We start from the raw sequence: 22,495 nt of genomic DNA on the forward strand, positions 1-22,495 counted from the left end.
GTGACAACCAAAAATCATGCTAGAACCACCATTAATGATGTTACAACCACGAATAACGATGTTACAAACAAGTGCAGCGATGTTACAACCAAGTATACTGATGTTTACAACCAAGTACGATGGTAGTAAAATCAAGAGTAATGGAGTCATAGATTAGTATATCAATGTTAAAACCAAATGCAAGAATTAATCATTACAACCGGCGATATTGATGTTACTACCAATTATTATGTTGCTGAAAGCAAGGATAGTGATTATGCAACCAAGTAGGGCGGTACAGCAATAAAGTAGAATGGTACAACATTCTAGTAGGCTCCTCTTTCGAGAGACATAAAAATGTGTTGAAAAAGTATTGTCTGGAACGAAAATTCCAGCGCCCAACGCAGAATATTAAACGGTCGTTCCCCAAGCCTGATGTGCTAGATGAAGACGACTTTTCTCATAGCAACATCTCCGAAGAAATATATTCCGCTGACAACGATGGTAGGTTGACGGTACACAAATGTGAATATGTCCGCGCCATTGACGAGGGCCTGTAAGAAATATGCATGCATCACTGAACTCCGTTGAATCAAACTTAATTAAGATAATGTAACTTTATGTTCTCAACAACATAATTATCGAGACAATGGTCTCATCCCGTGACCACGCTTGTCTGGAACTACGGATAACATATATCGCGCACATCGAGTTAAAAGAATGAAAATGCATCTATATTCAAATCATTACAATATATGTTCAGATTTGATCCGTCTGTTCCAATGCTTATTTATCCACGTGAACCAGAAAAAAGAGAATAGTGAGACCGCCTCGTCTGTTTCATCAGCATAAGGATTCATAGTGACAAAAACTTTCCACAAGACTGTATGACAAGAGGGATGACTTCAACTTTCTCATAACTTCACTTTTATGTCGGGCAATATATTCAGCAGCTCCAGCCTTTGGTGTCTACATTTCACAGCTTCGGAGGTACAATCGAGCATCCTCCTTCGAGGAAGATATCAAAAAGCGTCATATTAATCTTGCTCAAAAGTTGTATGAGGCTACAACATTCAATATCTCAGTAAAGCTTTCAAAATCTTTAAGATTTGACATGTGGAAGACATTTCCTCTACTTTTTTTCAGGTGAAAACTTGTCCTGCCGTTGCGTGTGTTTGTAACGCGTGCCACCGTTGGGGCAGGATACGCTCATCTTTTCATGAAACCAAGCGTCATCACTACAGTGATTTTAACACATGCTTATGATATAGTCGGAATCGCCCAGTGGACAAGCAGATTTCGTAGGAAAATCGAAATGGTTTTGTTATTAATCATTTCTGTCTGCAGACGCAGTGATTTAGTTGGTTGTGTGTTCTGTTTTGAACTATATTTAAGTTATCACACGTGGGCAATGGAAGAAAAACGCCTGAAGTGACTCTGCAAATTATAGTGAGAGAGTATGGCTTTACGCCGCTTTTAGCAATATTCCAGCAATATCACAGAAATGGGCTTCACGCATTGTACCCATGTCGGGAATCGAACCTGGGTCTTTGGCGTGACGAGCGAACGCTTTAACCAGTAGGCTACCCGACCGCCCCCGTTTATAGCGGTTGCACTGTATGTTTACTGCCCTGACAAACCGAGGATCATGATCAGAGCAAACAGAGGATTTGAACTGTATTTTCATAAATCAATGCCTGTCTTGAAAATAAAAGTATGACATGAGTCATTTTTCAGTTTGTTGAAACACACAATACGGGTATAGGTCAAACAGCGTTTATCGTTGTGAACCGAACCACAACCAAATGACGCCATACAAGAAAGGGACATCACCCTGTACAGCAGATTGCGACGTTTCAGGAGATGGCTTCAGACTGTTGGCGAGGTCGGGCGTGTTGTCAGTCTCTCTCGCTTGTTTTGTTATAAGTGGTTAGAATGAATGCTGTTTGGTTTTTATAGAAGTTTTGTATCACCAAGGTAAGCTTATATCACCTTCAGCATTAAATATTGGCTTATTTTGCGCCGGGGGCACGAGTGGCCCAGTCGTCTAAGGCGCCGCGTTTTGCTTTGCAGAGTTGCGTCCCTTGGGCACGCCAGCAACCTATGATTGTGGGTTCGAATCACGGTTCACCACGATTATGTTTCTAGGTTTGTCAGCACCATACCCGTGCTCGTGTGCTCCACCGAAGTGGTAAACGTCTGAGACCTGGATCACTTTGGGCTTTCCTCCCACATTAAGCTGACACGCCGCGATATAACTGGAATACTGTTAAAAGCGGCGTCAAACCCAACTCACTCACTCACTATTTGTTGCCCTGTATTCTATTGTATTCGCGGGCTTCTCGCGCCACGCGTATGGTATTAGTGTTCGTCCGCTGTATTTTGGAGAGCTCTGTTACAACCCGTTTTGTAATAAAGTTGCAAAGTGTAATAATTATTACAATTTGAAACGATTCCAATGTTTGGTCAACTTTGCATCCAAAGTACATATGATGACGACAAATCTTAACGTAAAGACGGTTTGTGTTCCTAATTGAACTTATAAGCAAGTTATGGGTGCCAATTAAACACTTTCAGCATCATTCACCAAGTATATTACACTTTGCAACTTTATTACAAAACGGGTTGTTATGTTCATTTCACTTTGTAATAAGACTCTCGACCCATTTTGTAATAGTTATTACACTTTGAAACGATTCCAATGTTAGGTCAACTTTGCATCCAAAGTAGATATGATGACGACCAATCTTAACGTCAAGACCATTTGTGTTCCTAATTGAACTTATAAGCAAGGTATGGGTGCCAATTGCACACTTTAAGCATCATTCACCAAGTTTATTACACTTTGCAACTTTATTACAAAACGAGTTGTTATGTGCATTTCACTTTGTAATAAGACTCTCAACCCGTTTTGTAATAATTATTACACTTTGCAACTTTATTACAAAACGGGTTGTAACAGAGCTCCTCGTTGGTTTTAAATCGCTTCAATATAGATAGTGATAATGATGAGGATGGCGATGAAGATATTTCAAATTCAATCGACTTTAAAGAACGTCTACTGATGCGGAATTTGCGGGAAATTATACTACCATGGTGTCAGAGAAAAGCAAACATCAAGACATACTCAAAGTTAGTACCATCACTTAACATTACGCCTTCACGCCCATGTTTACTGATGCCTCCAAGGATTCGACCATGGAACGTTCAGCTCGGGCATATTGGATTTCGGATTTTTGCATTTCAAAGTGTGTACAGGTAAATAACCATCTCTCAGTATTTACTGCTGAACTTAGCATCAGCTATTCTTCAAGCTCTAAGGGGGGTTAATGAAAGTGATTCGAGACAGTGAACCATTATTTAATTGAATGCCCAAGCCACGATCATATGAGATATAATTTAAGAAGTACAGTACTCGAGAAAGTCATCCCATTTTCTCTTATAGCACACATGTTATTTAATTCTGCGGGAAAAGTTAGACCTCATGACTGCATCAGGAAAATTTGATATATTGTATAGGTGAAATGTATACATACATTGTGTATTGACTTTTAAACCATTTTAACATTTTTCCTTTCTTTGTTTTTTTTTCGGAATGAGTTCTTACCTTTCAGAAATGAAATAGTGATTACTTGTTGTTTTAATTAATAAATTAGATCGTGAATCAGACTTGTTCATCATTTCATTTTCTTCACTCAGTGCGGTCTTCTTAAAAAAAACATTCGATTGTTGGGTGCAAATAGTTCTTTGATTGTCCAAGTCGCCACAAAACCTAAAGACCATGCCATACCACTGCGAAATGTCAGACCACTCAGCAATTTTTAACCAAATACAAAGTATGATTAATGATGTTTATGAATGATCAAACTACGAACAATTTAAAATAAGAGCGACAAAAACCCTTTCCATTTTCAATTAAAATCTCTGCTAAAAGCAGAGTCATTTGTACGATTCCAACTATATCATGGACATGTGTTTATGAATCACTATCAAATAGTCATGATAGTCAGGTATTCGCGAAAAGGTGAGCGTATCCTGCCCCACGGTGGCACCCGTCACAAACACATGCAAAGACAAGTCATCTGTAAAAACACGGGAACGTGTGGTATAAGACAGAATAGGGAATTGCATCATTTTTGTCATCGATGCGTCAAATTTGGACATATCCTCCACCTGTCCACCAAAAAAACCGATTTGAAAGCTTTTCTGAGGCCTTGGCTGTTGTTACCTCGATGATACAACTTCTGAGCAAGAGTCAAATGACTCTTTTTGAAGCCTTGGGAGAAAGAGCATGCTCGATTGTATCTCATGACCAGCGAACAAAGTATGGGGGTAAAACCCAATTTTTCATTATTTCGTTTTGTCTATAACAAGTTACTTTTATCTCCGTATTTGTTATAATGTAATTATTTCGCAATCGATCTTGTTTCTTGCTGGCACTCGTCACAAACACATCATAGGAAAAGTAAATCGTTCACCTGAACAAACATAGGAAGAAAATAAAGAATTGCAACAGACATCATTTTGGTTACTGATGGGCGGCAAAACATTATGAAAGCCCTTAATAGTCATCCCTATATGGACTGCCTCCGTGGTCTAGTGGTAGAGTGTCCGCCCGGAGACCGGAAGGTCCGGGGTTCGATCCCCAGCCGCGTCATACCAAAAGACGTTAAAAGATGGTACCTGTTGTTACCCTGTCTGGCGCTCGGCATTAAGGGGCTAAAACAAGGACTGGTCGGCTCGGAGTCAGTATACTGTTTCTGAGTGGGGTATTTATGTTCAACTGCGGCATGGTATCTCAGTGGGCTAGCACTAGAAATCGTCATCAGTCCGGACTAGTATAAGCAGGCACACACACACACACGTGCATGCACGTCGCTATATAAGTGCAATACTCTTGGACGCAACGTTAAACCCAATTTCATCTCACCTCACCCCTATATGACTTACCCTGTAAAGTGTTTCTTCCATACAGATTGTCATGTTAAACTCCTCGTTGAAAACAAACGGCCAATGATCCCTGGCTCTCTCTTCGGCTCCATAGCCGTTGATAAATGTGTTTCTGACGATCTCGTTGGTACCCTGTGTCGTGAAACGAATGCTGATGAGCATGTAGGTGCTGGTGCCTGTCAGCAATCGGAAACCGAATCTAAAACGAAACTTAGTATCAAAGGAATAATGCTTGCACAGAGCTTTGATTTCCTGGCATGTTTATTTCATGACACAAATTTAATGAACTGATTTGATGGATTTAACACAGAGACATCAACCTGCCCGAAGCCTCAGATCATCACACAAACTCCAATACTGTGTTTGTGCCAGAGCTGGGCATCCACTGACAATGTATTTATTAAATTCATTGCATAATCTATTCACATTTTGATGCACAATCACACACTGACGATTTCGAGTGGAAAGTGACTGGCCCTGAGCACCAAACAGAAAGCATTCTGTTTCACTTTTCAGGCCAGCCGACTTCATCCAAGCGAAGGACTCTGTAGGGTTGCTGATCTTCTCAACACGCTGCATATAAATTCGTCATTGGTTGTTCAGATAGCCTCTCCTTGAAAAACTGAGTCTGGACCGATTTGATATGGCACTTCGCTGGGTTGACACTCATTTCTGTACCGTCCAATAATACAGAACCATCAACAAAATCAACATTGACACTGAGTTGTATGTACCCATCCTTGGCTCCTTGGCGAAATGCCTTGATTTCATCATGAATCTTGACATGCTTCACAAGAGGATCATCAGACAATAAATGTGTGTGAAAGTGTAAAAAGCAATGAAGATCCTCCACGTCCGTCACACTACGCCCTCCCATTTTTGATGAGTAACTATATGCGATTGCGGGAAGAGTGAGGGTGGTAGGATCTATTATCTGACATGCTTCTTCTAGTATGGGTGACAATACACTGAATATATTATTTCTATTCAATGTCTCCTCAGATCTTAACTGTGTCATGAGTCAAATATTTTCCTTACGATACCTACTACAAATCGCTATCAAAATATTGTATTTACTGTGTTCATAAATTCAAAAAGGTTGAACGATAAGCCTTTATTTGGTAAGTGAAAGACAACGAGGTCTTCTTATATTTTTTCACATATCTTTTCACAAAAGAATGTTTTGTCGCATATGGGAAAGTAGGGGTGTGGGAAAGTCAGGGAAGATATTCCTAACCGTCGCCTCGGGAATAAATTACAAACAGACAGGTACCCGTATGTTTGCCGTACTGTAATTGAATCGTCCCCCAGAATTGTATCGATATTGAGGACAATTGAGATCAATACATTTGAGGAAATCGACACATCAGGTATACGTATATTCTCAATGGTTCGTTCGATTTCGACTAAACGAATTCTTATTGTAGTACTATATAGATCATCTCAATGACAGGTAGGACGCTATCACTACAATGAGTTTATTGTTTTATTGATGTTGATTTTTTGTGACGGAGATATGAAAATAAAAATAACAAAACAATGACGATAATTATTAGAGTGAGTTAGTATGGTTTTTACGCCGCTTTTAGCAATAGTTCACCAATATCACGACTGGAAACATCGGAAAATGGGCTTCACAAATTATATCCATGTGGGGAATCGAACCCGGGTGACGAGCCCACGCTTTAACCACTAGACTACCCGACCGCCCCGATAACAATTAGAAGTTTCTGCTAAATGTAGAGTCCATTTGTACTATTCCGGCTATAGCTTGATCATCTGTTTATGAATCACTATCAAGTAGTGATGATACCGTACCAGATGTTAGTGAAAAGGTAAGTGTTTCCTGCCCCACCGGTGGCACACGTCACAAACACATACAAAGGCAAGTCAAGTGTTTCTTACGATGTGTTTTCTGTAGGTCTTCCTATGAGGCTGACACACGACCCCTTGGACAGCTTCCCTGCTGTGGAAACCCTGTCCTGTTACAAACATAGAGTGCGTGAGTTACGATCTATTTGCGGACATGAGTAAATGGTTAAGTGAGTGAGTGCGTGAGCGAGAAGGATTTACAATAATCCAGCTGGGATTTTGTATTGAGACCAGATAATTCTTCAGCTACAGGTGCGAAAGAAGATATTGGTTTTTTTCAAAACCATGAGCCAAAATATTTGTTTTGAAAAAACTCATTGTAACAATGCAATTTTTGTGGCAGACAATTTAATTTTTCCAACAATACGGAGCATATTGTTTTGCAAGATTTTTCGGTGACAAAAAGGTTGTAGTCGGGATATTTTTTCTACAAAATCCCTTTTGTCATTCGTCCAAGTGATGTCACCACTTATGTCTGCCGTTATGTCTGCCGTTGGTACGACAAGGACGAGGAACTTTGTGTTTCAATATTGAGCAGTGTTGATTGTGAAGAAAAGATACATTGCTAGAATGCGGAATGGTTTCGATTTCTGTGCTTTTGGGTATAGATATCCATATGACAAACAAATCAGTTTTTTCTTCGATATTGAGGGGAAAAGGACAGTCGAAATGGTATGTGGATGTTGAAAAACATAAAAATAAGTAATTCATTATTCAGCAGTGATATTTGAACGAATCATAGTTCGTTGTTTGTCAACCAGGAGCGTGAAAGACGAATGACGAATACCGAATTACATACAAAGTTCTTGTTGCCACTTTCAAACGGATTCAGTGTTGTCGTTGTCGAGGGCAACAAGTTCCACAGTTTGCATTGGATGACTAGATACAAGGTGTTTGTATGTCAATATACGCCCAACAACATCCAATAAACTACTGAGCAAAAGAAAGTACCACAACATACAACTGGATTTGACCAACAATTACAAACGCTATCAAAACGTTACTACGCTGAAAAGAGTCGCATCTGACTTAATGTCGAAAACAGAACTACGATACCCGTATCAAAAACATCATCGTCGGATAATCATTTTTATAATTTTGCCTACCGTCATTCATGGGTGTATACTTTCTTTTGCCCGTCAGTTTAGTTTCGATGTGAAGCACGGACATGACATATATCAATCGAGATTGCATTTGGTATTCGTACGAGTTGACATCAATCAAATACGAAATAAAGAAGAACACACAAACTTCGATACTTCTGTGTCATGTAGCGTTAAAAAGGTGCGAACTTTTCTGTCTCCATATGGCGAAACAATTTTTAAAAGGTACAGTTGTTTTATATGGAGAACGAACAAAAACAGTTGGATTTGGCCGAAATATGTTTGAATTTAACCTTGTTTCGAATTCGTTTTGTCGCTATGTGCACTTCGTAACGTTATGACAGGACAGGCCGACATTCAACGCCTGACTGTGGCCGTGACGTCACATAGACTATGGTTAGAGTAGCTTCCCTTTGATAAAGGGCAGTTACTCTAGCGGACAGACCGATGGATTGCCGCGAAAGGCAAGTAAAAACAATTTGTGTTGGCGATTGTTGTGCATATATGCAGTTCGCCACTGTAAAGGAAACAGGTTTCCGTTTGAACTATATTGGCTACTGTCACTGTCCGACTGACACATCACTTACCCTCTTACTTAATATATATCTGTGCGCACATTCCAAGAAAAGTACAATGTTGAGGTAATGTTTGTGAGGGATGGGAAGAAATTCTCGAGTACAGAATTGAAAAATGACATTATATGATAAAGAGGTTATCACGCTTGTGTGTTTTGGGATGGTATATAGCCTGTATTGGGAATAACCACTATGTACTCGTATTAAACAATCTGGTCATTCATACACTGAAGTTAAATTAAGTTTAATCTTTATTCAACAATATGAAAAATCAGAAGGAATGGGTGCATAGTCAGAAAGAAATGCGAACATTAGTGACTTGTAGTGTAACCATAGAGTTCTTGATAATTTGTGTCATTAAACAATATATCACGTGACTAACCACTGGTCCGGGTAGTCTTGTAGGTACCCGGGTCCTACTCATTGACCACACGACCCGGATACCCGAGTTACCCGTCCCAGCCCTTATGTACATATTCATAGAATGAACTTTCTTACTTTCTTTAGCTATTATTCAACATTGCACACATGTAGGAGGTGTCCTATAACTTTGGTGCATGGCTCAGGACTATGAGGATTCTAGGTCAGAATGGACCCAACATAAACTTATAATTAGGCCACGTGGTCACAATGTGTGATGTGGGTGATTGTGCGTCATAGTACCCGCATTCACGGATCGTTGCTCATGCCACCAACCACCGGTCTACCTGGTCCAGACAGAACCTTTTACCGGCCTATGTGACAAAGCTGGAATATTGAAGACTGCGACTTAACGCGTTCATTCACTTAGTCGGTCATTAGGCTGCACTAATTGGGGAACGGGTGGCCCAGTTGCTAAAGCGCTGTTATCCACTGCGTAGATTTGTGGTCCCGATTGCGTGCCATAATCCTATGCTCATGGGGTCGGATCGCAAATTGCCCTGATTATGTTTCTAGGTCCTATTTGTCAGCAATAGACCTCGTGGTTTCACCGCAGTGATAAACGTCTGCCTCACTTCGGTGCATTGCTCCCACATAAAGCTGACACGTCGTGATGTAACTGAAATATTGTTCAGAACGGCATTACATTTGTCGGACTCGCTCACTTACAGTTGCACATGCCGACTCTGTCCCCTCCCATGTTCCTGAAGATCCACACTGGAGGTGTTCCACAGTCGGAAAGTTGTAGTCGTTACAGGTAATCTCAGCTTTAGAACCTTCAGCCTGCCCGTCTATTGAGACTATCCTTCCATTGACAACGGCCGATGGAATATGGCAGGTGGTGGTGTCTGCAAGAATACACAAGTCAGAGAACAATGTTGTTTTGGACTAGTTAGCGGAACTAAAGCTATGCTGTAGAGGTTGCACCGTACAGAGAGACCGCGTGAGGTAGGTCCAATATTATTTTGGGTGCTGTGTTCTGTGTAAGTAATTTTAATGGCAGTAGAAACTGTTGTAAATATATTTGTAGTAAATATCAATTGCAGCAAATGATTGAACTATTTGAAGAAAAATATTAGTATCAAGTCTGCCGTGTTTAGATTTGAACAGACCAATAGCAGCGAATGGAGCTTTCCAGAATGGTTTTCTTCCAGAACAAGAAAATCTGCCTTTGTGGTGAACAGTAACACGAGCGCTGATAACATTTCGAGTGCTTACGATGGTAGCGGGTGAGTAGAATTTAGAGTTACCTCCCCTCGTTGTTTGACAAACATGGCAGACATGATCGTTCATAAAATTTCTGGATGGGACAGTTTCTAGAAGCTTAGCTGTACGTATATAAATTTGACAAGCAGGCGATTCGGGTGTTTCTAATCTACTTGTTAAGTGCAGTTGTATATCCGAGCTGAAACGCCGAACTCCTGCCAGAGTCCAACACTAATATAATCTGGATCCCACAACAGAGAAAGGCCTGTTACAAGTCATTCAACAGTGACAATATTCTGAACGTTACCCGATAATTCCAAAACTTGTAACACACGATTGCTGCCACCATTTGACCCTGTGTTAATGTTATATTAATTGTAAACCTAAGACTGTGTGACTAAATATACTGAACCAAATTAAAAACTTCACAATGCTAAAATTTTAACATTTTGACCAGTTATCATTGTGGGCCATTATTGCGTATTTAAACAGTAATGGCCACGTATTGTCTTCAGATAACACCCGTTTTTGTGCAGGCGAATCGATCAAAATCATGTGCACAGCACTATAGTGGCAAAAGTGTTTTTTCACGTGCAACTGGTCACGTGGCCATAATACCGCACGTGTTTTCAGCCATACTTGTTTGCAGTCATTAACCCAAACAAAGAAAAACACAAGAAAACAAAAGTCTTTACGGCCATTTGTCATGCCTCGCCTTTCAAACGTGCCACGTGAGCGTACCATCGGCATGTTGCAGACGGGAACGTCCGTAACTGAAGTCGCAAGGACGATGGGTTGTAGTCGACGGACTGTTTATGATTTACAGACGCGTCTACAGCAAACGGGTACCACCGCTGATCGCCCTCGGCCAGGTCGACCACGTGTGACGTCACATGCAGGGGATCGTCAGATTGTCTAACGTCACTTCCGTAACCGATTTTTGACGGCTACATCAACCAGAAGTGAACTGTTTAGGGGTAGACTGAGTGCGCAAACTGTTCGAAACCGTCTGAGAACTGCTCACCTTCAAGATCGACGGCCATAGTGCGGGCCGATTCTGACTCAATTACACAGAGGTCAACGTCAATTGTGGGCACATCGACACTTACGATGGACTCAGAAGAATTGGAATCAAGTCGTCTTCAGTGATGAATCCTGATTTAATCTTCGATTTGCTGATGGTAGGGCGAGGGTGTGGAGGCGCCGTCATGAACGTTACACCCAGTGTTGTGTACAGGAAGTTGACAGATTTCGAGGCGGGAGTGTCATGGTGTGGGGTGCTTTCTGTGGCAATGTACGTTCCAGGCTTCTTGTCATCCGTGGCAACCTCAACGCTGCTGCTTACCGCGACCAGGTACTGGCACCAGAACTTCTGCCTTTAATGGCAGCACATGGACCCGGTTTGATCTTCCAACACGACAATGCCAGACCCCACACAGCAATTGTGACAAGGAATTTTCTTCAGAATGCGGGAGTCAACGTCATGGACTGGCCGTCAAAGTCTCCCAACCCCAATCCCATCGAACACGTCTGGGATGCTCTTGGCAGAAGTCTGCGCACTCTCCAGAACCAACCACAGAATTTGCAAGATCTTGGCACCATTTTGCAGCAACAATGGCGTCGTCTTCCCAATCATGTGTTCACAAGCATCACAAGGTCCATGCGGAGGCGTTGTGTGGCAGTTGTCAACGCACATGGTGGCCATACACGCAACTGAACTTGTGTGCCATCAGATTCTCGTGCTTGGGACTTATGATTTAAACTGTTGATGTTATTACCGAATACCGTGCTTGGAACGAATTATGGTTACCACCGTTAATTAAATCCTTCTTTGGACATTAATGATTAAAAATTACCTTCTCTGATACATTTGTCCGTTGTATATCATGTATGGGATTACTTTTAAAAATGTGAAGTTTTTAATTTGACTCAGTATATTATGTATTGATTAATCGTGTGTGGTCATTTACTGATTCCCAATTTATTTATGTTCGCATAGTTCGGTCATTTACTGCGCTTCGCATTTTTTTGTTGCAAGTCAATCATGTTCCATGAATCAGGTCAGTGAGTGAGTGAGTTGGGTTTAACGCCGCTTTTAACAGTATTCCAGTCATATCACGGCGTGTCAGCTTAATGTGGGAGGAAAGCCCGAAATGATGCAGGTCTCAGACGTTCAGATAGTTTTAATGAAACAAATACATGTATCTGGTTTTGTAGATGTAAGATGTAGCCGAAAAATATCTCGTCTCCAAACAAAAAACATCATCATCCCCCGACCCCCAACCCCAACCCCACGACCACACACACACACATACCGGCTCACTGATCTATGCTCAAGACGTTACGAATATGGTGGAAGGCGTGTGAACGGTTATGGTGCTGTCTAAACCATGGATCGAATCTGCGATCAAGGAAAGGTATGTGATACGACTCGTTTCCTACAGTACGAGTACATTAGTGCAAGCGTAAGCAAGAATCCATTTTGAGATACTTTTGAGAAAATGATCATGAGTTGATTCTGGTTTAAACTATTTTTATATATTCTGAATCTTAGTCACGTTACCAGGACCGTATCAAGTCTCTGATAGGCATTTAGAAGTTGGGAGAACATGAATACATGACACTTTTTTTTTTATAGATAGCAACTTTTTTTATTCTTTGTTTAAAAAACAAAAGAAATTGCAATCCATATGTAATGTATTCCTGACAGTATCGATGTCTGGAAAAATACAAGAAGGTGGCATGGCGTTTGTGGATAATGACGTAAGCTCCCGTCTGAATAGTAATGTGGAGACGAGGTAACATACAATATGCAGCAACCCCATGGCAACAATACCTTTGTGAACGATGACAAGAAATGGGAAGCTATATCTGTCAATAAGCAGACTGAGAAAAATATATAGTCTTGGGAAAAGTCCTCAATAAGGTACTGAATCTTCTTCCATGACGGTTAAGTGGCCTGTGACGAGGTTGGTATTGAAATTGTTTGGTTGCCGCATAGCCGTTCTGTTGATAATTGATTTTCGAGTCATTTTAAAGTCACGCCTTATTGTCATCTGTTTGAGCATGGAATAGCCTTAGTTGCAACGATAATATTACGAATGTGCATATCCAGAGATTCCGTGACATTGCAGTGTCTTGTACTTTTAAATAATGTTTAGATCCCGGATACAAACCCAAAACACGTTCCTTGTCCCATGAATTTTGTGTATGGTCTACGTGAGGTGAGGTGAAATGGAGTTTGACGTCTCGTGAAAGATTATTGCACTTAAATAGAGACTTGCACGTGTGTTTGTGTGTGCGTGCGTGCGTGCGTGCGTGCGTGCGTGCGCGTGTGTGTGTGTGTGTGTGTGGCTGCTTCTACTCGCCAGGATTAATGCTGATTTTTTTCGTGCCTGCCCACTGAAATACCATGTCACAGTTTAACAGGAATACCCCACTCAGACACGGTATACTGACTTCGGGCACATCGGTCCTTGTTTTAGCACATTAGTGGGCACGGGTGGCCCAGTCGTCTAAGGCGCCGCGATTTGCTGGGTAGAGTTGCATCCCTTGGGCACGCCAGAAACCTATGATTGTGGGTTCGAATCCCGGTTCGCCCCGATTATGTTTCTAGGTTTGTCAGCACCATACCCGTGCTCGTGGGTTTCACCGAAGTGGTAAACGTCTGAGACCTGGATCACTTCGGGCTTTCCTCCCACATTAAGCTGACACGCCGTGATATAACTGTAATACTGTTAAAAGCGGTGTTAAACCCAACTCACTCACTCACTTTTAGCACCTTAATGCTGAGCGCCAGACAGGGTAACAACAAGTACCATCGTTAATACGACCGCCCCGTTTAGAATCATGTTCAGGATATTTAGAATAACGATTGGTATATGTGTCAGTTTGGCCAAGACGTGGGCTAATACACACGTGGTAAGCACTAACCATGCCAAAACGGAAGCTGGTATATAGCAACTATCCATGTTTCGCTGGACAGTAAAAACATGTGATTTCACCAGAGCACATAAAGCATGATTTAAGAAAGTTTTTAGACCTTTTAATTAATTTTGTAACTAAATCGAACTAATTTCATGCACCGGCTTCTGGTATGATTGGTACATAAATACCATAATTATTTTGGTATTTATATACCAATCGGGAGGAAAGGTATGTTTTAAAGAGAATATGTAGTCAATACACACGCTTCTGGAAATAAGTGCAGATGAAATGTTACTGAACAACTTTTGCTACCTTTGTCCATTTGGTTACATTGCTGACTAAACAAGTCGCATACTCATGCGTTGGAAGGTATACATTTTAGAAGGTAGACAAATTGTGAAATGACTTATTACATTAAACAAATGAAGTAATATAACATTATGTTTTCTGTAACTAATATTCCATACATGTATAGGTATGTGTAGAACATATACAGACATAAAGGCCGACACACACACACACACACACACACACACACACACACACACACACACACACACACACACACACACACACACACACACACACACACACACACACACACGGACACAAACACGGACACAAACACACACACACACACACGCACGCACGCACGCACGCACGCACAGACACACACACGGACACAGACACAAACACACAGACACACACTAACACACACGCACACATACACACGGACACATACACAAACACACGCACACATACACACACACACACGCACACAGACACACACAAAAACACATATACACATAAACAGACAGACATACATACACACATACTCAGACACATACACACATACAGACACAGACACACAGAGATATACACAAACACAGATACAAACACGCACACACATACACACATACAGACACACACAGACACACAGACGAATACAATTTTATGTTAATTTGTTTTTGTTGTTATTTCCCCACATTGGTAAATTAAATTCTGCACAGGTAAGTTCAGACTTGTGCAAACTGCTTCAGTGTTGTCTATTCTGCGACACTATCCACCTGGGCATCTATTGTAAATAATTCACAGCTGTTTGTGTAGCAAATCGACTTTGATTCAAAGCATATCGAATGTTATAACATCTTTTACATAGAGACGAATTATAAAATACCAAGACTTATTTTATTGGAGCCATCTGATACTTCGTCATTTGGGGTGCTCTCGTCAGCATGCTTTTGCCTTTAGGCAGCGTCTCTCAATAGGTGAGGTGAAATTGGGTTTAACATCGCTTCCAAGATTATTGCACTTACATAGCGACGTGTGTGTGTGTGTGTGTGCGTGCGTGCGTGTGCGTAGGTGCGTGCGTGCGTGCGTGTGTGTGTGTGTGTGTGTCTAGGTGTGTGTGTCTAGGTGTGTGTGTGTGTGTGTGTGAGTCTGCTTGTACTAGTCCGGACTGATGCCGATTTATAGTGCTAGCTCACTGAGATACCATGCCGCAGTTTAACATGAATACCCCACTCAGACAGAGTATACTGACTCCCAGACGACCAGTCCTTGTTTTAGCCCCTTAATGCCGAGCGCCAGACAGGGTAAAAACAAGTACCATCTTTTAACGTCTTTTAGTATGACGTGGCCGGGAATCGAATCCGGACCTTCCACCCTTTCGGCGGACGCTCTACCACAAGACCACGGAAGCGGCCCGTCTCTCAATAAAGACACCACTCGTTTTTACAAATACATCTTAAATTAATTTTTATTATGTCCGTAATTAAATCAACGTTTTAAACAACGTATAATAACATAGCAAAAGACTAACGTCGTTCATCTGTTTATTTCACTATTTTTTTAACCGATTCTGTTCTTCTAGTCTTTAGTCACCCAAATGATCTAGACAACATAGTATTAGGTCAAAATCTTCCTCTCTATATTCATTTGTAGGATCGAGATAGACATCAGCAAAACAAAATTCTTTGTCATCTTGGTTGGCAAGCACAAAATGCAGACGAATTTGCTCACGCAATAAAAGCGCCGCCAAATCAGCTGTGTCAATCAGCGCTGGCTATTCTCTGACTGACCAATCAGAATCGAGTATTTTCCAAAGTCGTTGTAGAATATATAAATAAACTGACGTCCAAAAGAAACTTTCCCAACTGAAAATATAAATTTCAGACAAAGTATATTTTTTTTCGATGAAGTCTATCTAAAACACATAACCTAAGTACAACAATAGTGTATGCAGAAAATGTTAATCGTCTGTTACATGTTTGCGAGATAACAAGCGAAAAAGTGAAAACACGTGCATCACGGACAGCTGCAAATGCACGTGCGGGTAAGGGTATAAAACGATTGCAACGGCAAGTCAGACATCCACAGTGATAAAAAAACACACAAAAGAAATGCCACGACTCACAGTCGAACAACGTGAACGAGCCTTGGGTATGGTACAGATTGGAGCCACCCACGCCCATATTGCACGAACCTTCGGTTGCTCCCTTGATGCAACGTTACAGACAGACAGGGCGGATCGCCAAGAACAGGCAGACCCAGGGTGACCACGCCCCATGATGACCGCTGCTTGCGTACCTTGCACCTCCGAAATCGCTTCCTGACAGTGACGTCATCGGCGACAAATGCCTTGGGTCACATGGTTAGTCGACAGACAGTGGCCAGGAGACTCAGGGCTCAAGGAATCGGTTTTTAGGCCATACAGAGGACAGCAATTGACAGCGCAACGATTGAGATGGGACCGGACTTTACGACGTTGGCAACGACGTGACTGGCAGAGGGTTGTTCTCACTGACGAAAGTCGATTCTGTATGTTTAGGGCTGATGGAAGACAACGTGTTTACCGCCTAAGGGGTGAACGAATAGCGGCGTGTTGCGTGCAGGAGGCCGTACCATATGGTGGAGGGAGTGTCATGGTGTGGGGAGGGATTTGTGGGCAGGAGAGGACACCACTGGTCATCGTTGACGGAAACTTGACAGCTCAGCGTTACATGGATAACATTCTTCGTCCAGTTGTCCTACCATTTCTCCAACAGCAGCCACGTGGTGTCATTTATCTGCATGACAACGCTAGAGCCCATATAGCCAGAATTGTCATTAACTTCCTCGCAGCCAACAACGTCAAAGCCCTGCCGTGGCCTGCACGCTCACCCGACATGTCCCCCATAGAACACCTCTGGGACTTGATGGATCGTCGTGTTCGACAACGACCACACTCTCCAGCCAACCGGCAAGAATTGATCTTGGCTCTCCAAGAAGAATGGCGTCAAATCCCACGTGACCTCATCAGACGACTGACTTTTTCAGTGCGTCGAAGAGTTTTTGCGTGTATTGAGGCATTTGGTGGTCACACACGCTACTAATGACTTGTTATTGAACGTGAACGATTGTTTATGTACTCTGCCTATTGTCCATGATTCTGAAAGCTCGAGTTTTGTACCACACCCAACTTTGGGGGGCTCTGACGTCATTCTCGGTCTCGGTATGATTGTCATATTCAGTGTTGATTATGTTGATATATCGATCTTCTCAATACACTTTACTTCATGCATGTATGTTTTGTTGTTTTTTAACAAGACTGATTTCAAATTCTGGTAAAGTTTCTTTTGGACGTCAGTTTATATAGCATATATACTGAACAGCATTGAAAACGCACCACCATGAAAATGGATGTATTTTTATCCGGGCTTAAGTCATATGAAAATATATAAGTGAATGAGTAATATACGACGTTCTGGACGAAGCATGAAGAAGAACAGGTCGTCAAAACACATTCCTAATTTTTTTGTGAGCGAAATCGCCAAAACGCAACAAATTGCGAGCACATCATGGAAAACGTGTTTGGTTTCACGGGAACCATGCAGAATAGGGCTATAAAAGATATACTTTTAAAAGCCACATCACTTGTTGCTACAGACGTAAAGGGTACTGACACAAGAAATGCCACGATTAACAGCAGAGGAACGTGAACGTGCCTTGGGCATGCTTCAAGTTGGTACGTCAAGTAGAGTCGTTGCACAACGGTTTCAATGCCATCATTCAACAGTCCTCAGGCTACTGAGCAGTTCCCAACAGACAACCGCCAGGGATCGACCACGTCCGGGTCAACGTCGTGTAACTACACCACGTCAGGATCGCCATATTGTTCGTCGGCATCTTCGTGATCGTACACTTCCGGCTACCAGGACTGCAGCAACCGTACAAGGCCGACGGGGTTTGATCAGCTCTGACACCGTACGTCGCCGTCTCAGCTCAGCAGGGCTACGTGCTCGACGTCCATATGTTGGACCCATACTCACTGATCGACATCGAAATGAACGTCTGCGTTGGGCCAAAAGGCATCGTCATTGGAGATTGCGGCAGTGGCATGGTGTGCTGTTCTCTGATGAGTCCCGTTTTCATTTACGGAATGCTGACGGTCGACTGCGAGTGTGGCGTCGACGTGGAGAACGTTACCACAATGACTGCGTTGTACAGACAGATCGATGGGGGGGGGAGGGAGTCTCATGGTGTGGGGCGGCATCAGTCATAACCATCGAACAGAGCTCCATGTGTGTCGTGGAAGAGTTAATGCCCTTTACTACAGGAATAACATATTGGCGAATCACGTCATCCCATTCTTTCATCAGCACCAGGATATGCACATCTTCCAGCAAGATAATGCAAGGGCGGACACAGCACGTGTTTCAACACAGTACCTAGCGAACAATAATGTGCCTCTGCTTCCATGGCCAGCCCTGTCACCCGATCTATCGCCAATTGAACATCATTGGGATTACCTGGGTCAACGCCTCTCACGTCGTCCGCAAGTACAGAACCTGAGAGAACTTGAAGATACACTACGTCATGAGTGGAATGCCCCAGAACACTATTCGCAGACTTATTCGATCAATGAGAAGACGTTGCATGGCCTGTGTTGCTGTCAATGGCGGACATACCCGATATTTGCTTTTCATTTTAACCCTATGTGTCTTCCTTACACTGATGACGTAATTGTAATTACTGTGTGGTATTCCTGTTTCCTTTGTCGTCTTTCTTAATAATCCGTTTATGTCTGTTCTAATCAAAATTGGTCATTGCTCAAGTTGTTTTTGTAATATTTTAAGATTTATTGCTGGTGCGTTTTCAATGCTGTTCAGTATATATTGAAATGTCAAGCGTCTGGACGCTGGACGGCCATGCAGTAGGGACAAGTTCTATTCACTGACGAGTCTCGTTTTCACCTCAGCCACAGTAATGGACGGATTCGAGCGTACCGACGTCGAGGTGAACGTTACGTCAATCATTGTGTCATCGGTTCGAGGGCGGCTGTCTGCACCATTGTAGACGTGCTTGACGGTGGTTTCCTGTCAAAATGGGACAATCCCTGCACATCTGCACATCTGAGGCGACGACGTACGGTTTGTGAAGATATTCGTCGAAGGCCAGGGATGCTTCTTGCAGTCACTGTTGCTGGCTGGAATCGATTTCGTAGGTGTGTTGTTCGAATCCAGTTGTCTTGTCGATTATTGGTTACGCGTGGCCTGCCATTCCGGGGATGGTCTCTGACTGCATTCGCCTGTTGCCAACGTTGCCATAAACACCAAATGGTGTTTATGTGGACGTTAAATTGTCTTGCAACATCACGTTGACTCGATCCTGCTTCAAGCATACCAATGGCTCGAAGACCCGCATTTTCGGACAGGCGTGGCATTTCGTAATGTTGATTAATTGCGTAATTTTGTTGTTTTTCTGAGTGATTGTTGTCAGCACGATGCTAGGCAATGCATGTGAAATCCCGTTCACGCACATGTTTTTATACCCATTCGCGTGTAGTGAAATGCAATCGGGCGAGCTTAAAAGTCAGCTTTTGCATGGAAAGCATGCTTTTCTGTAGCAGTTGCGTTTTTGTGACTTGATTCCATACATGTACTACAATATTGAAAACCAAACTTTACTTGTTCTAAAAATACACTAAAATATTGGTGTCACAGGAACTTTTATTGTTGAGTATATTTTAAAATCCTTTGAACTCCAATTTGTTGCTTCATTAATCAGCAGCTTTACATGTGGCTCTGTACACATTATGCATTGTTTCCAGTTAATATTTTTTAGCAGATCGATTACTATTTTTCATTTTCGTCTTTCTTGTGTGTTTTCAGTCTCCCATTGGAATTGTGCTCAGACTGTACGTTTAAGATGATATACGTTACAGCATTGTGGTGGGCGCAAATAGGCTTTCTGTTGCCCAAGTCGGCTTAATATGTTACGTACAATCAACTTTATCGTGAACATATTACGCTGTAAACAGGTTACGATGGTGACAACATTAAGATTGTATACGTAAATAACTTACAAAATGCAGAACACACACACACACACACACACACACACTCCTCTAGATCGAGACAGAAGCAAAATTTAATACGTTTAACCAATTAAACAGAAAAAAGACAATTACTAGGAGAGTGAGTGAATATGGTTTTACGCCGCTTTTAGCATTATTCCAGCAATATCACGGCGGGGGACACCAGAAATGGGCTTCACACATTGTACCCATGTCGGGAATCGAACCCGGGTCTTCGGCGTGACGAGCGAACGCTTTAACCACTAGGCTACCCGACCGCCCCTACTAGGAGAAGTGAGATTTAACAAGTAAAATCATTTCCTTAGATTACGAAGCTAATGTCATAAGAACGAAACTACACATTACGGTCAATTTTGATAATTTCCTAAAGGGCTTCGCCAATCCAGAAATATATCTTGCTCCTGACAATTTGCACCGATACCGATGTCTTTGTATGGACGGTGTTGAACTGTAACAAAAATAGGGAAAGAAAGCAACACAAAACTTACCTGGTGTCTTCCAATAATATACATTCCCAGACTTAGGTGATGTATTGTCTGGTTCTACAAGACGTTTGTCGAGAAGCTGACAAGTTCCATCAGTTTTACCATACGTAAAGGACAGACACGAAGATGTATTGTGGCAGAACTCTGCACACTGGTGAACCATGCTGGACACAGACTCCGACACAGGTATGACAGGGAATCCTTTGTCAGCCAACGTAACATTCTGGGTGAATCCCGATTTCTGATCACCATGAACTTCTGACAACCAAACCAAAAAGAAGAAGACGAGTTCTCTCTGTTTACATCGAAATATCTTCAGAGCTAGTTCAAACGTCTTCATGTCGAGTTTACTTGTACAGTTATTTTGCAGTTGGTCGTTGGTTGCCGAGCGGTGTGATACGCTTGGTAGCTTGGTTGGCGAACACTACTGTCATAAAACTACGCTGTATCATTGATACGTTGCATGTATACAACCACAACGTTACTTCTGAGCCACAGAGGCATCAATAATTGAAATACCCATTCGAAGGTATTCTTAAGAAAAAGTTGATTGAGAATCAATGCTGTAGGCAACCCGGTGAAGAAACACATAGAGTGAACAAACACACTTCATGGGGTTGAGATCTTTACTATTACTAGATTAAATATCATAGACACCCTAAAACACATACACTCTTCAAAAAAGAAACGCACAGGTAGATTTTTAGTAAATTTCTTGTACCTAATAAGGTCGATATCTTTAATTTATCATAGATATAAATATGATTATTTTTTTGGAGCTCGTTAGTCACATGTTGTTGTTGTACAAAGGCATTGAAAACTGTTCACTGTCATGTCACATAAGGCCACAAGGTTGCGCTGAACTCAGTATCTCGTGTGACCGCCCCGGGCAGCAATCACGGCTCTGCATCTCCTCGGCACTGACTAGATAAGTGTACGAATTCTGTCCTGCGGAATTCTACGCCATTCTGCTTGTAACGCGTTGGCCAGTTGTGGGAGTGTCTGCGGCGTATTTCTGACGTTGACGTACACGCCGATCGAGTTCATCCCAGAGGTGTTCATCTGGGTTGAGATTTGGAGATCTCGACGGCCAGGTCAAGGCGTTGATGTTTTACCAATTTATATTCCGGATCTTTTGTGTAGTCAGGTTCAATGAACCACATACTACCTGTGCGGTTTTTTTAAGAGTGTATACTCTTCAAAAAAGGAACACAAAGTCAGATTTGTGTAACGTAGTAAAACACATTCATACGAGGAAACGTACCAGATATTGAGCCAAAATGTTGTGGGGAGCACACTTGGTGATTGTAGTCATCTCAGTTATCGGTGCAAAGCAAAAGTCCAAGGTAAAGGTCAGCCATCATCAATAACGCGTTTGCCCCCATTGGAATCGATAGCAGCCTGGCATCTCCCGCCCATGGAGGAAACGAGTATGCTAATCACATCCTGGGGAGTGGTAGCCCACTCGGCATGCAACGCAAAAGCCAACTGCTGCAACATCTGGCGTCGGTGTAGCCGTCTATCCAATTCATCCCACAGGTGTTCTGTCGGGTTCAAACCCGGAGATCTGGAGGGCCAGGGGAGAACATCGACGTTATTGTTGTGAAAACAGGCTCTTGT

General features: G+C 42.2%; 1 protein-coding gene across 1 annotated transcript; it reads right to left on the reverse strand.

The window, feature by feature from the left end:
• Nucleotides 1–227: 227 nt before the first annotated feature.
• Nucleotides 228–21,221, reverse strand: LOC139478152 (uncharacterized). The gene is made up of 5 exons (XM_071260485.1): nt 20,879–21,221; nt 9,569–9,747; nt 6,835–6,911; nt 4,930–5,128; nt 228–533 (listed from the first exon to the last, which is right to left on the reverse strand). The coding sequence occupies exons 1-5, from the start codon at nt 21,213–21,215 to the stop codon at nt 420–422; spliced, it is 906 nt and encodes a 301-aa protein (XP_071116586.1). The 5' UTR covers nt 21,216–21,221; the 3' UTR covers nt 228–419.
• Nucleotides 21,222–22,495: the final 1,274 nt, after the last annotated feature.

This window comes from Haliotis cracherodii, unplaced genomic scaffold, assembly GCF_022045235.1.
Source record: "Haliotis cracherodii isolate W230 unplaced genomic scaffold, xgHalCrac1.p SCAF_39, whole genome shotgun sequence".
Classification (NCBI taxonomy): domain Eukaryota; kingdom Metazoa; phylum Mollusca; class Gastropoda; order Lepetellida; family Haliotidae; genus Haliotis; species Haliotis cracherodii.

Excerpts from the sequence above, each read along its gene's own strand:
- LOC139478152 (XM_071260485.1), bottom strand. The coding sequence starts at position 21,215 with ATGAAGACGTTTGAACTAGCTCTGAAGATATTTCGATGTAAACAGAGA. Across the intron at positions 9,748-20,878 it reads ATATTATTGGAAGACACCAG|ACACCACCACCTGCCATATT; the intron begins GTAAGTTTTGTG and ends GTATTCTTGCAG. Across the intron at positions 534-4,929 it reads TGGAAGAAACACTTTACAGG|GCCCTCGTCAATGGCGCGGA; the intron begins GTAAGTCATATA and ends TATTTCTTACAG.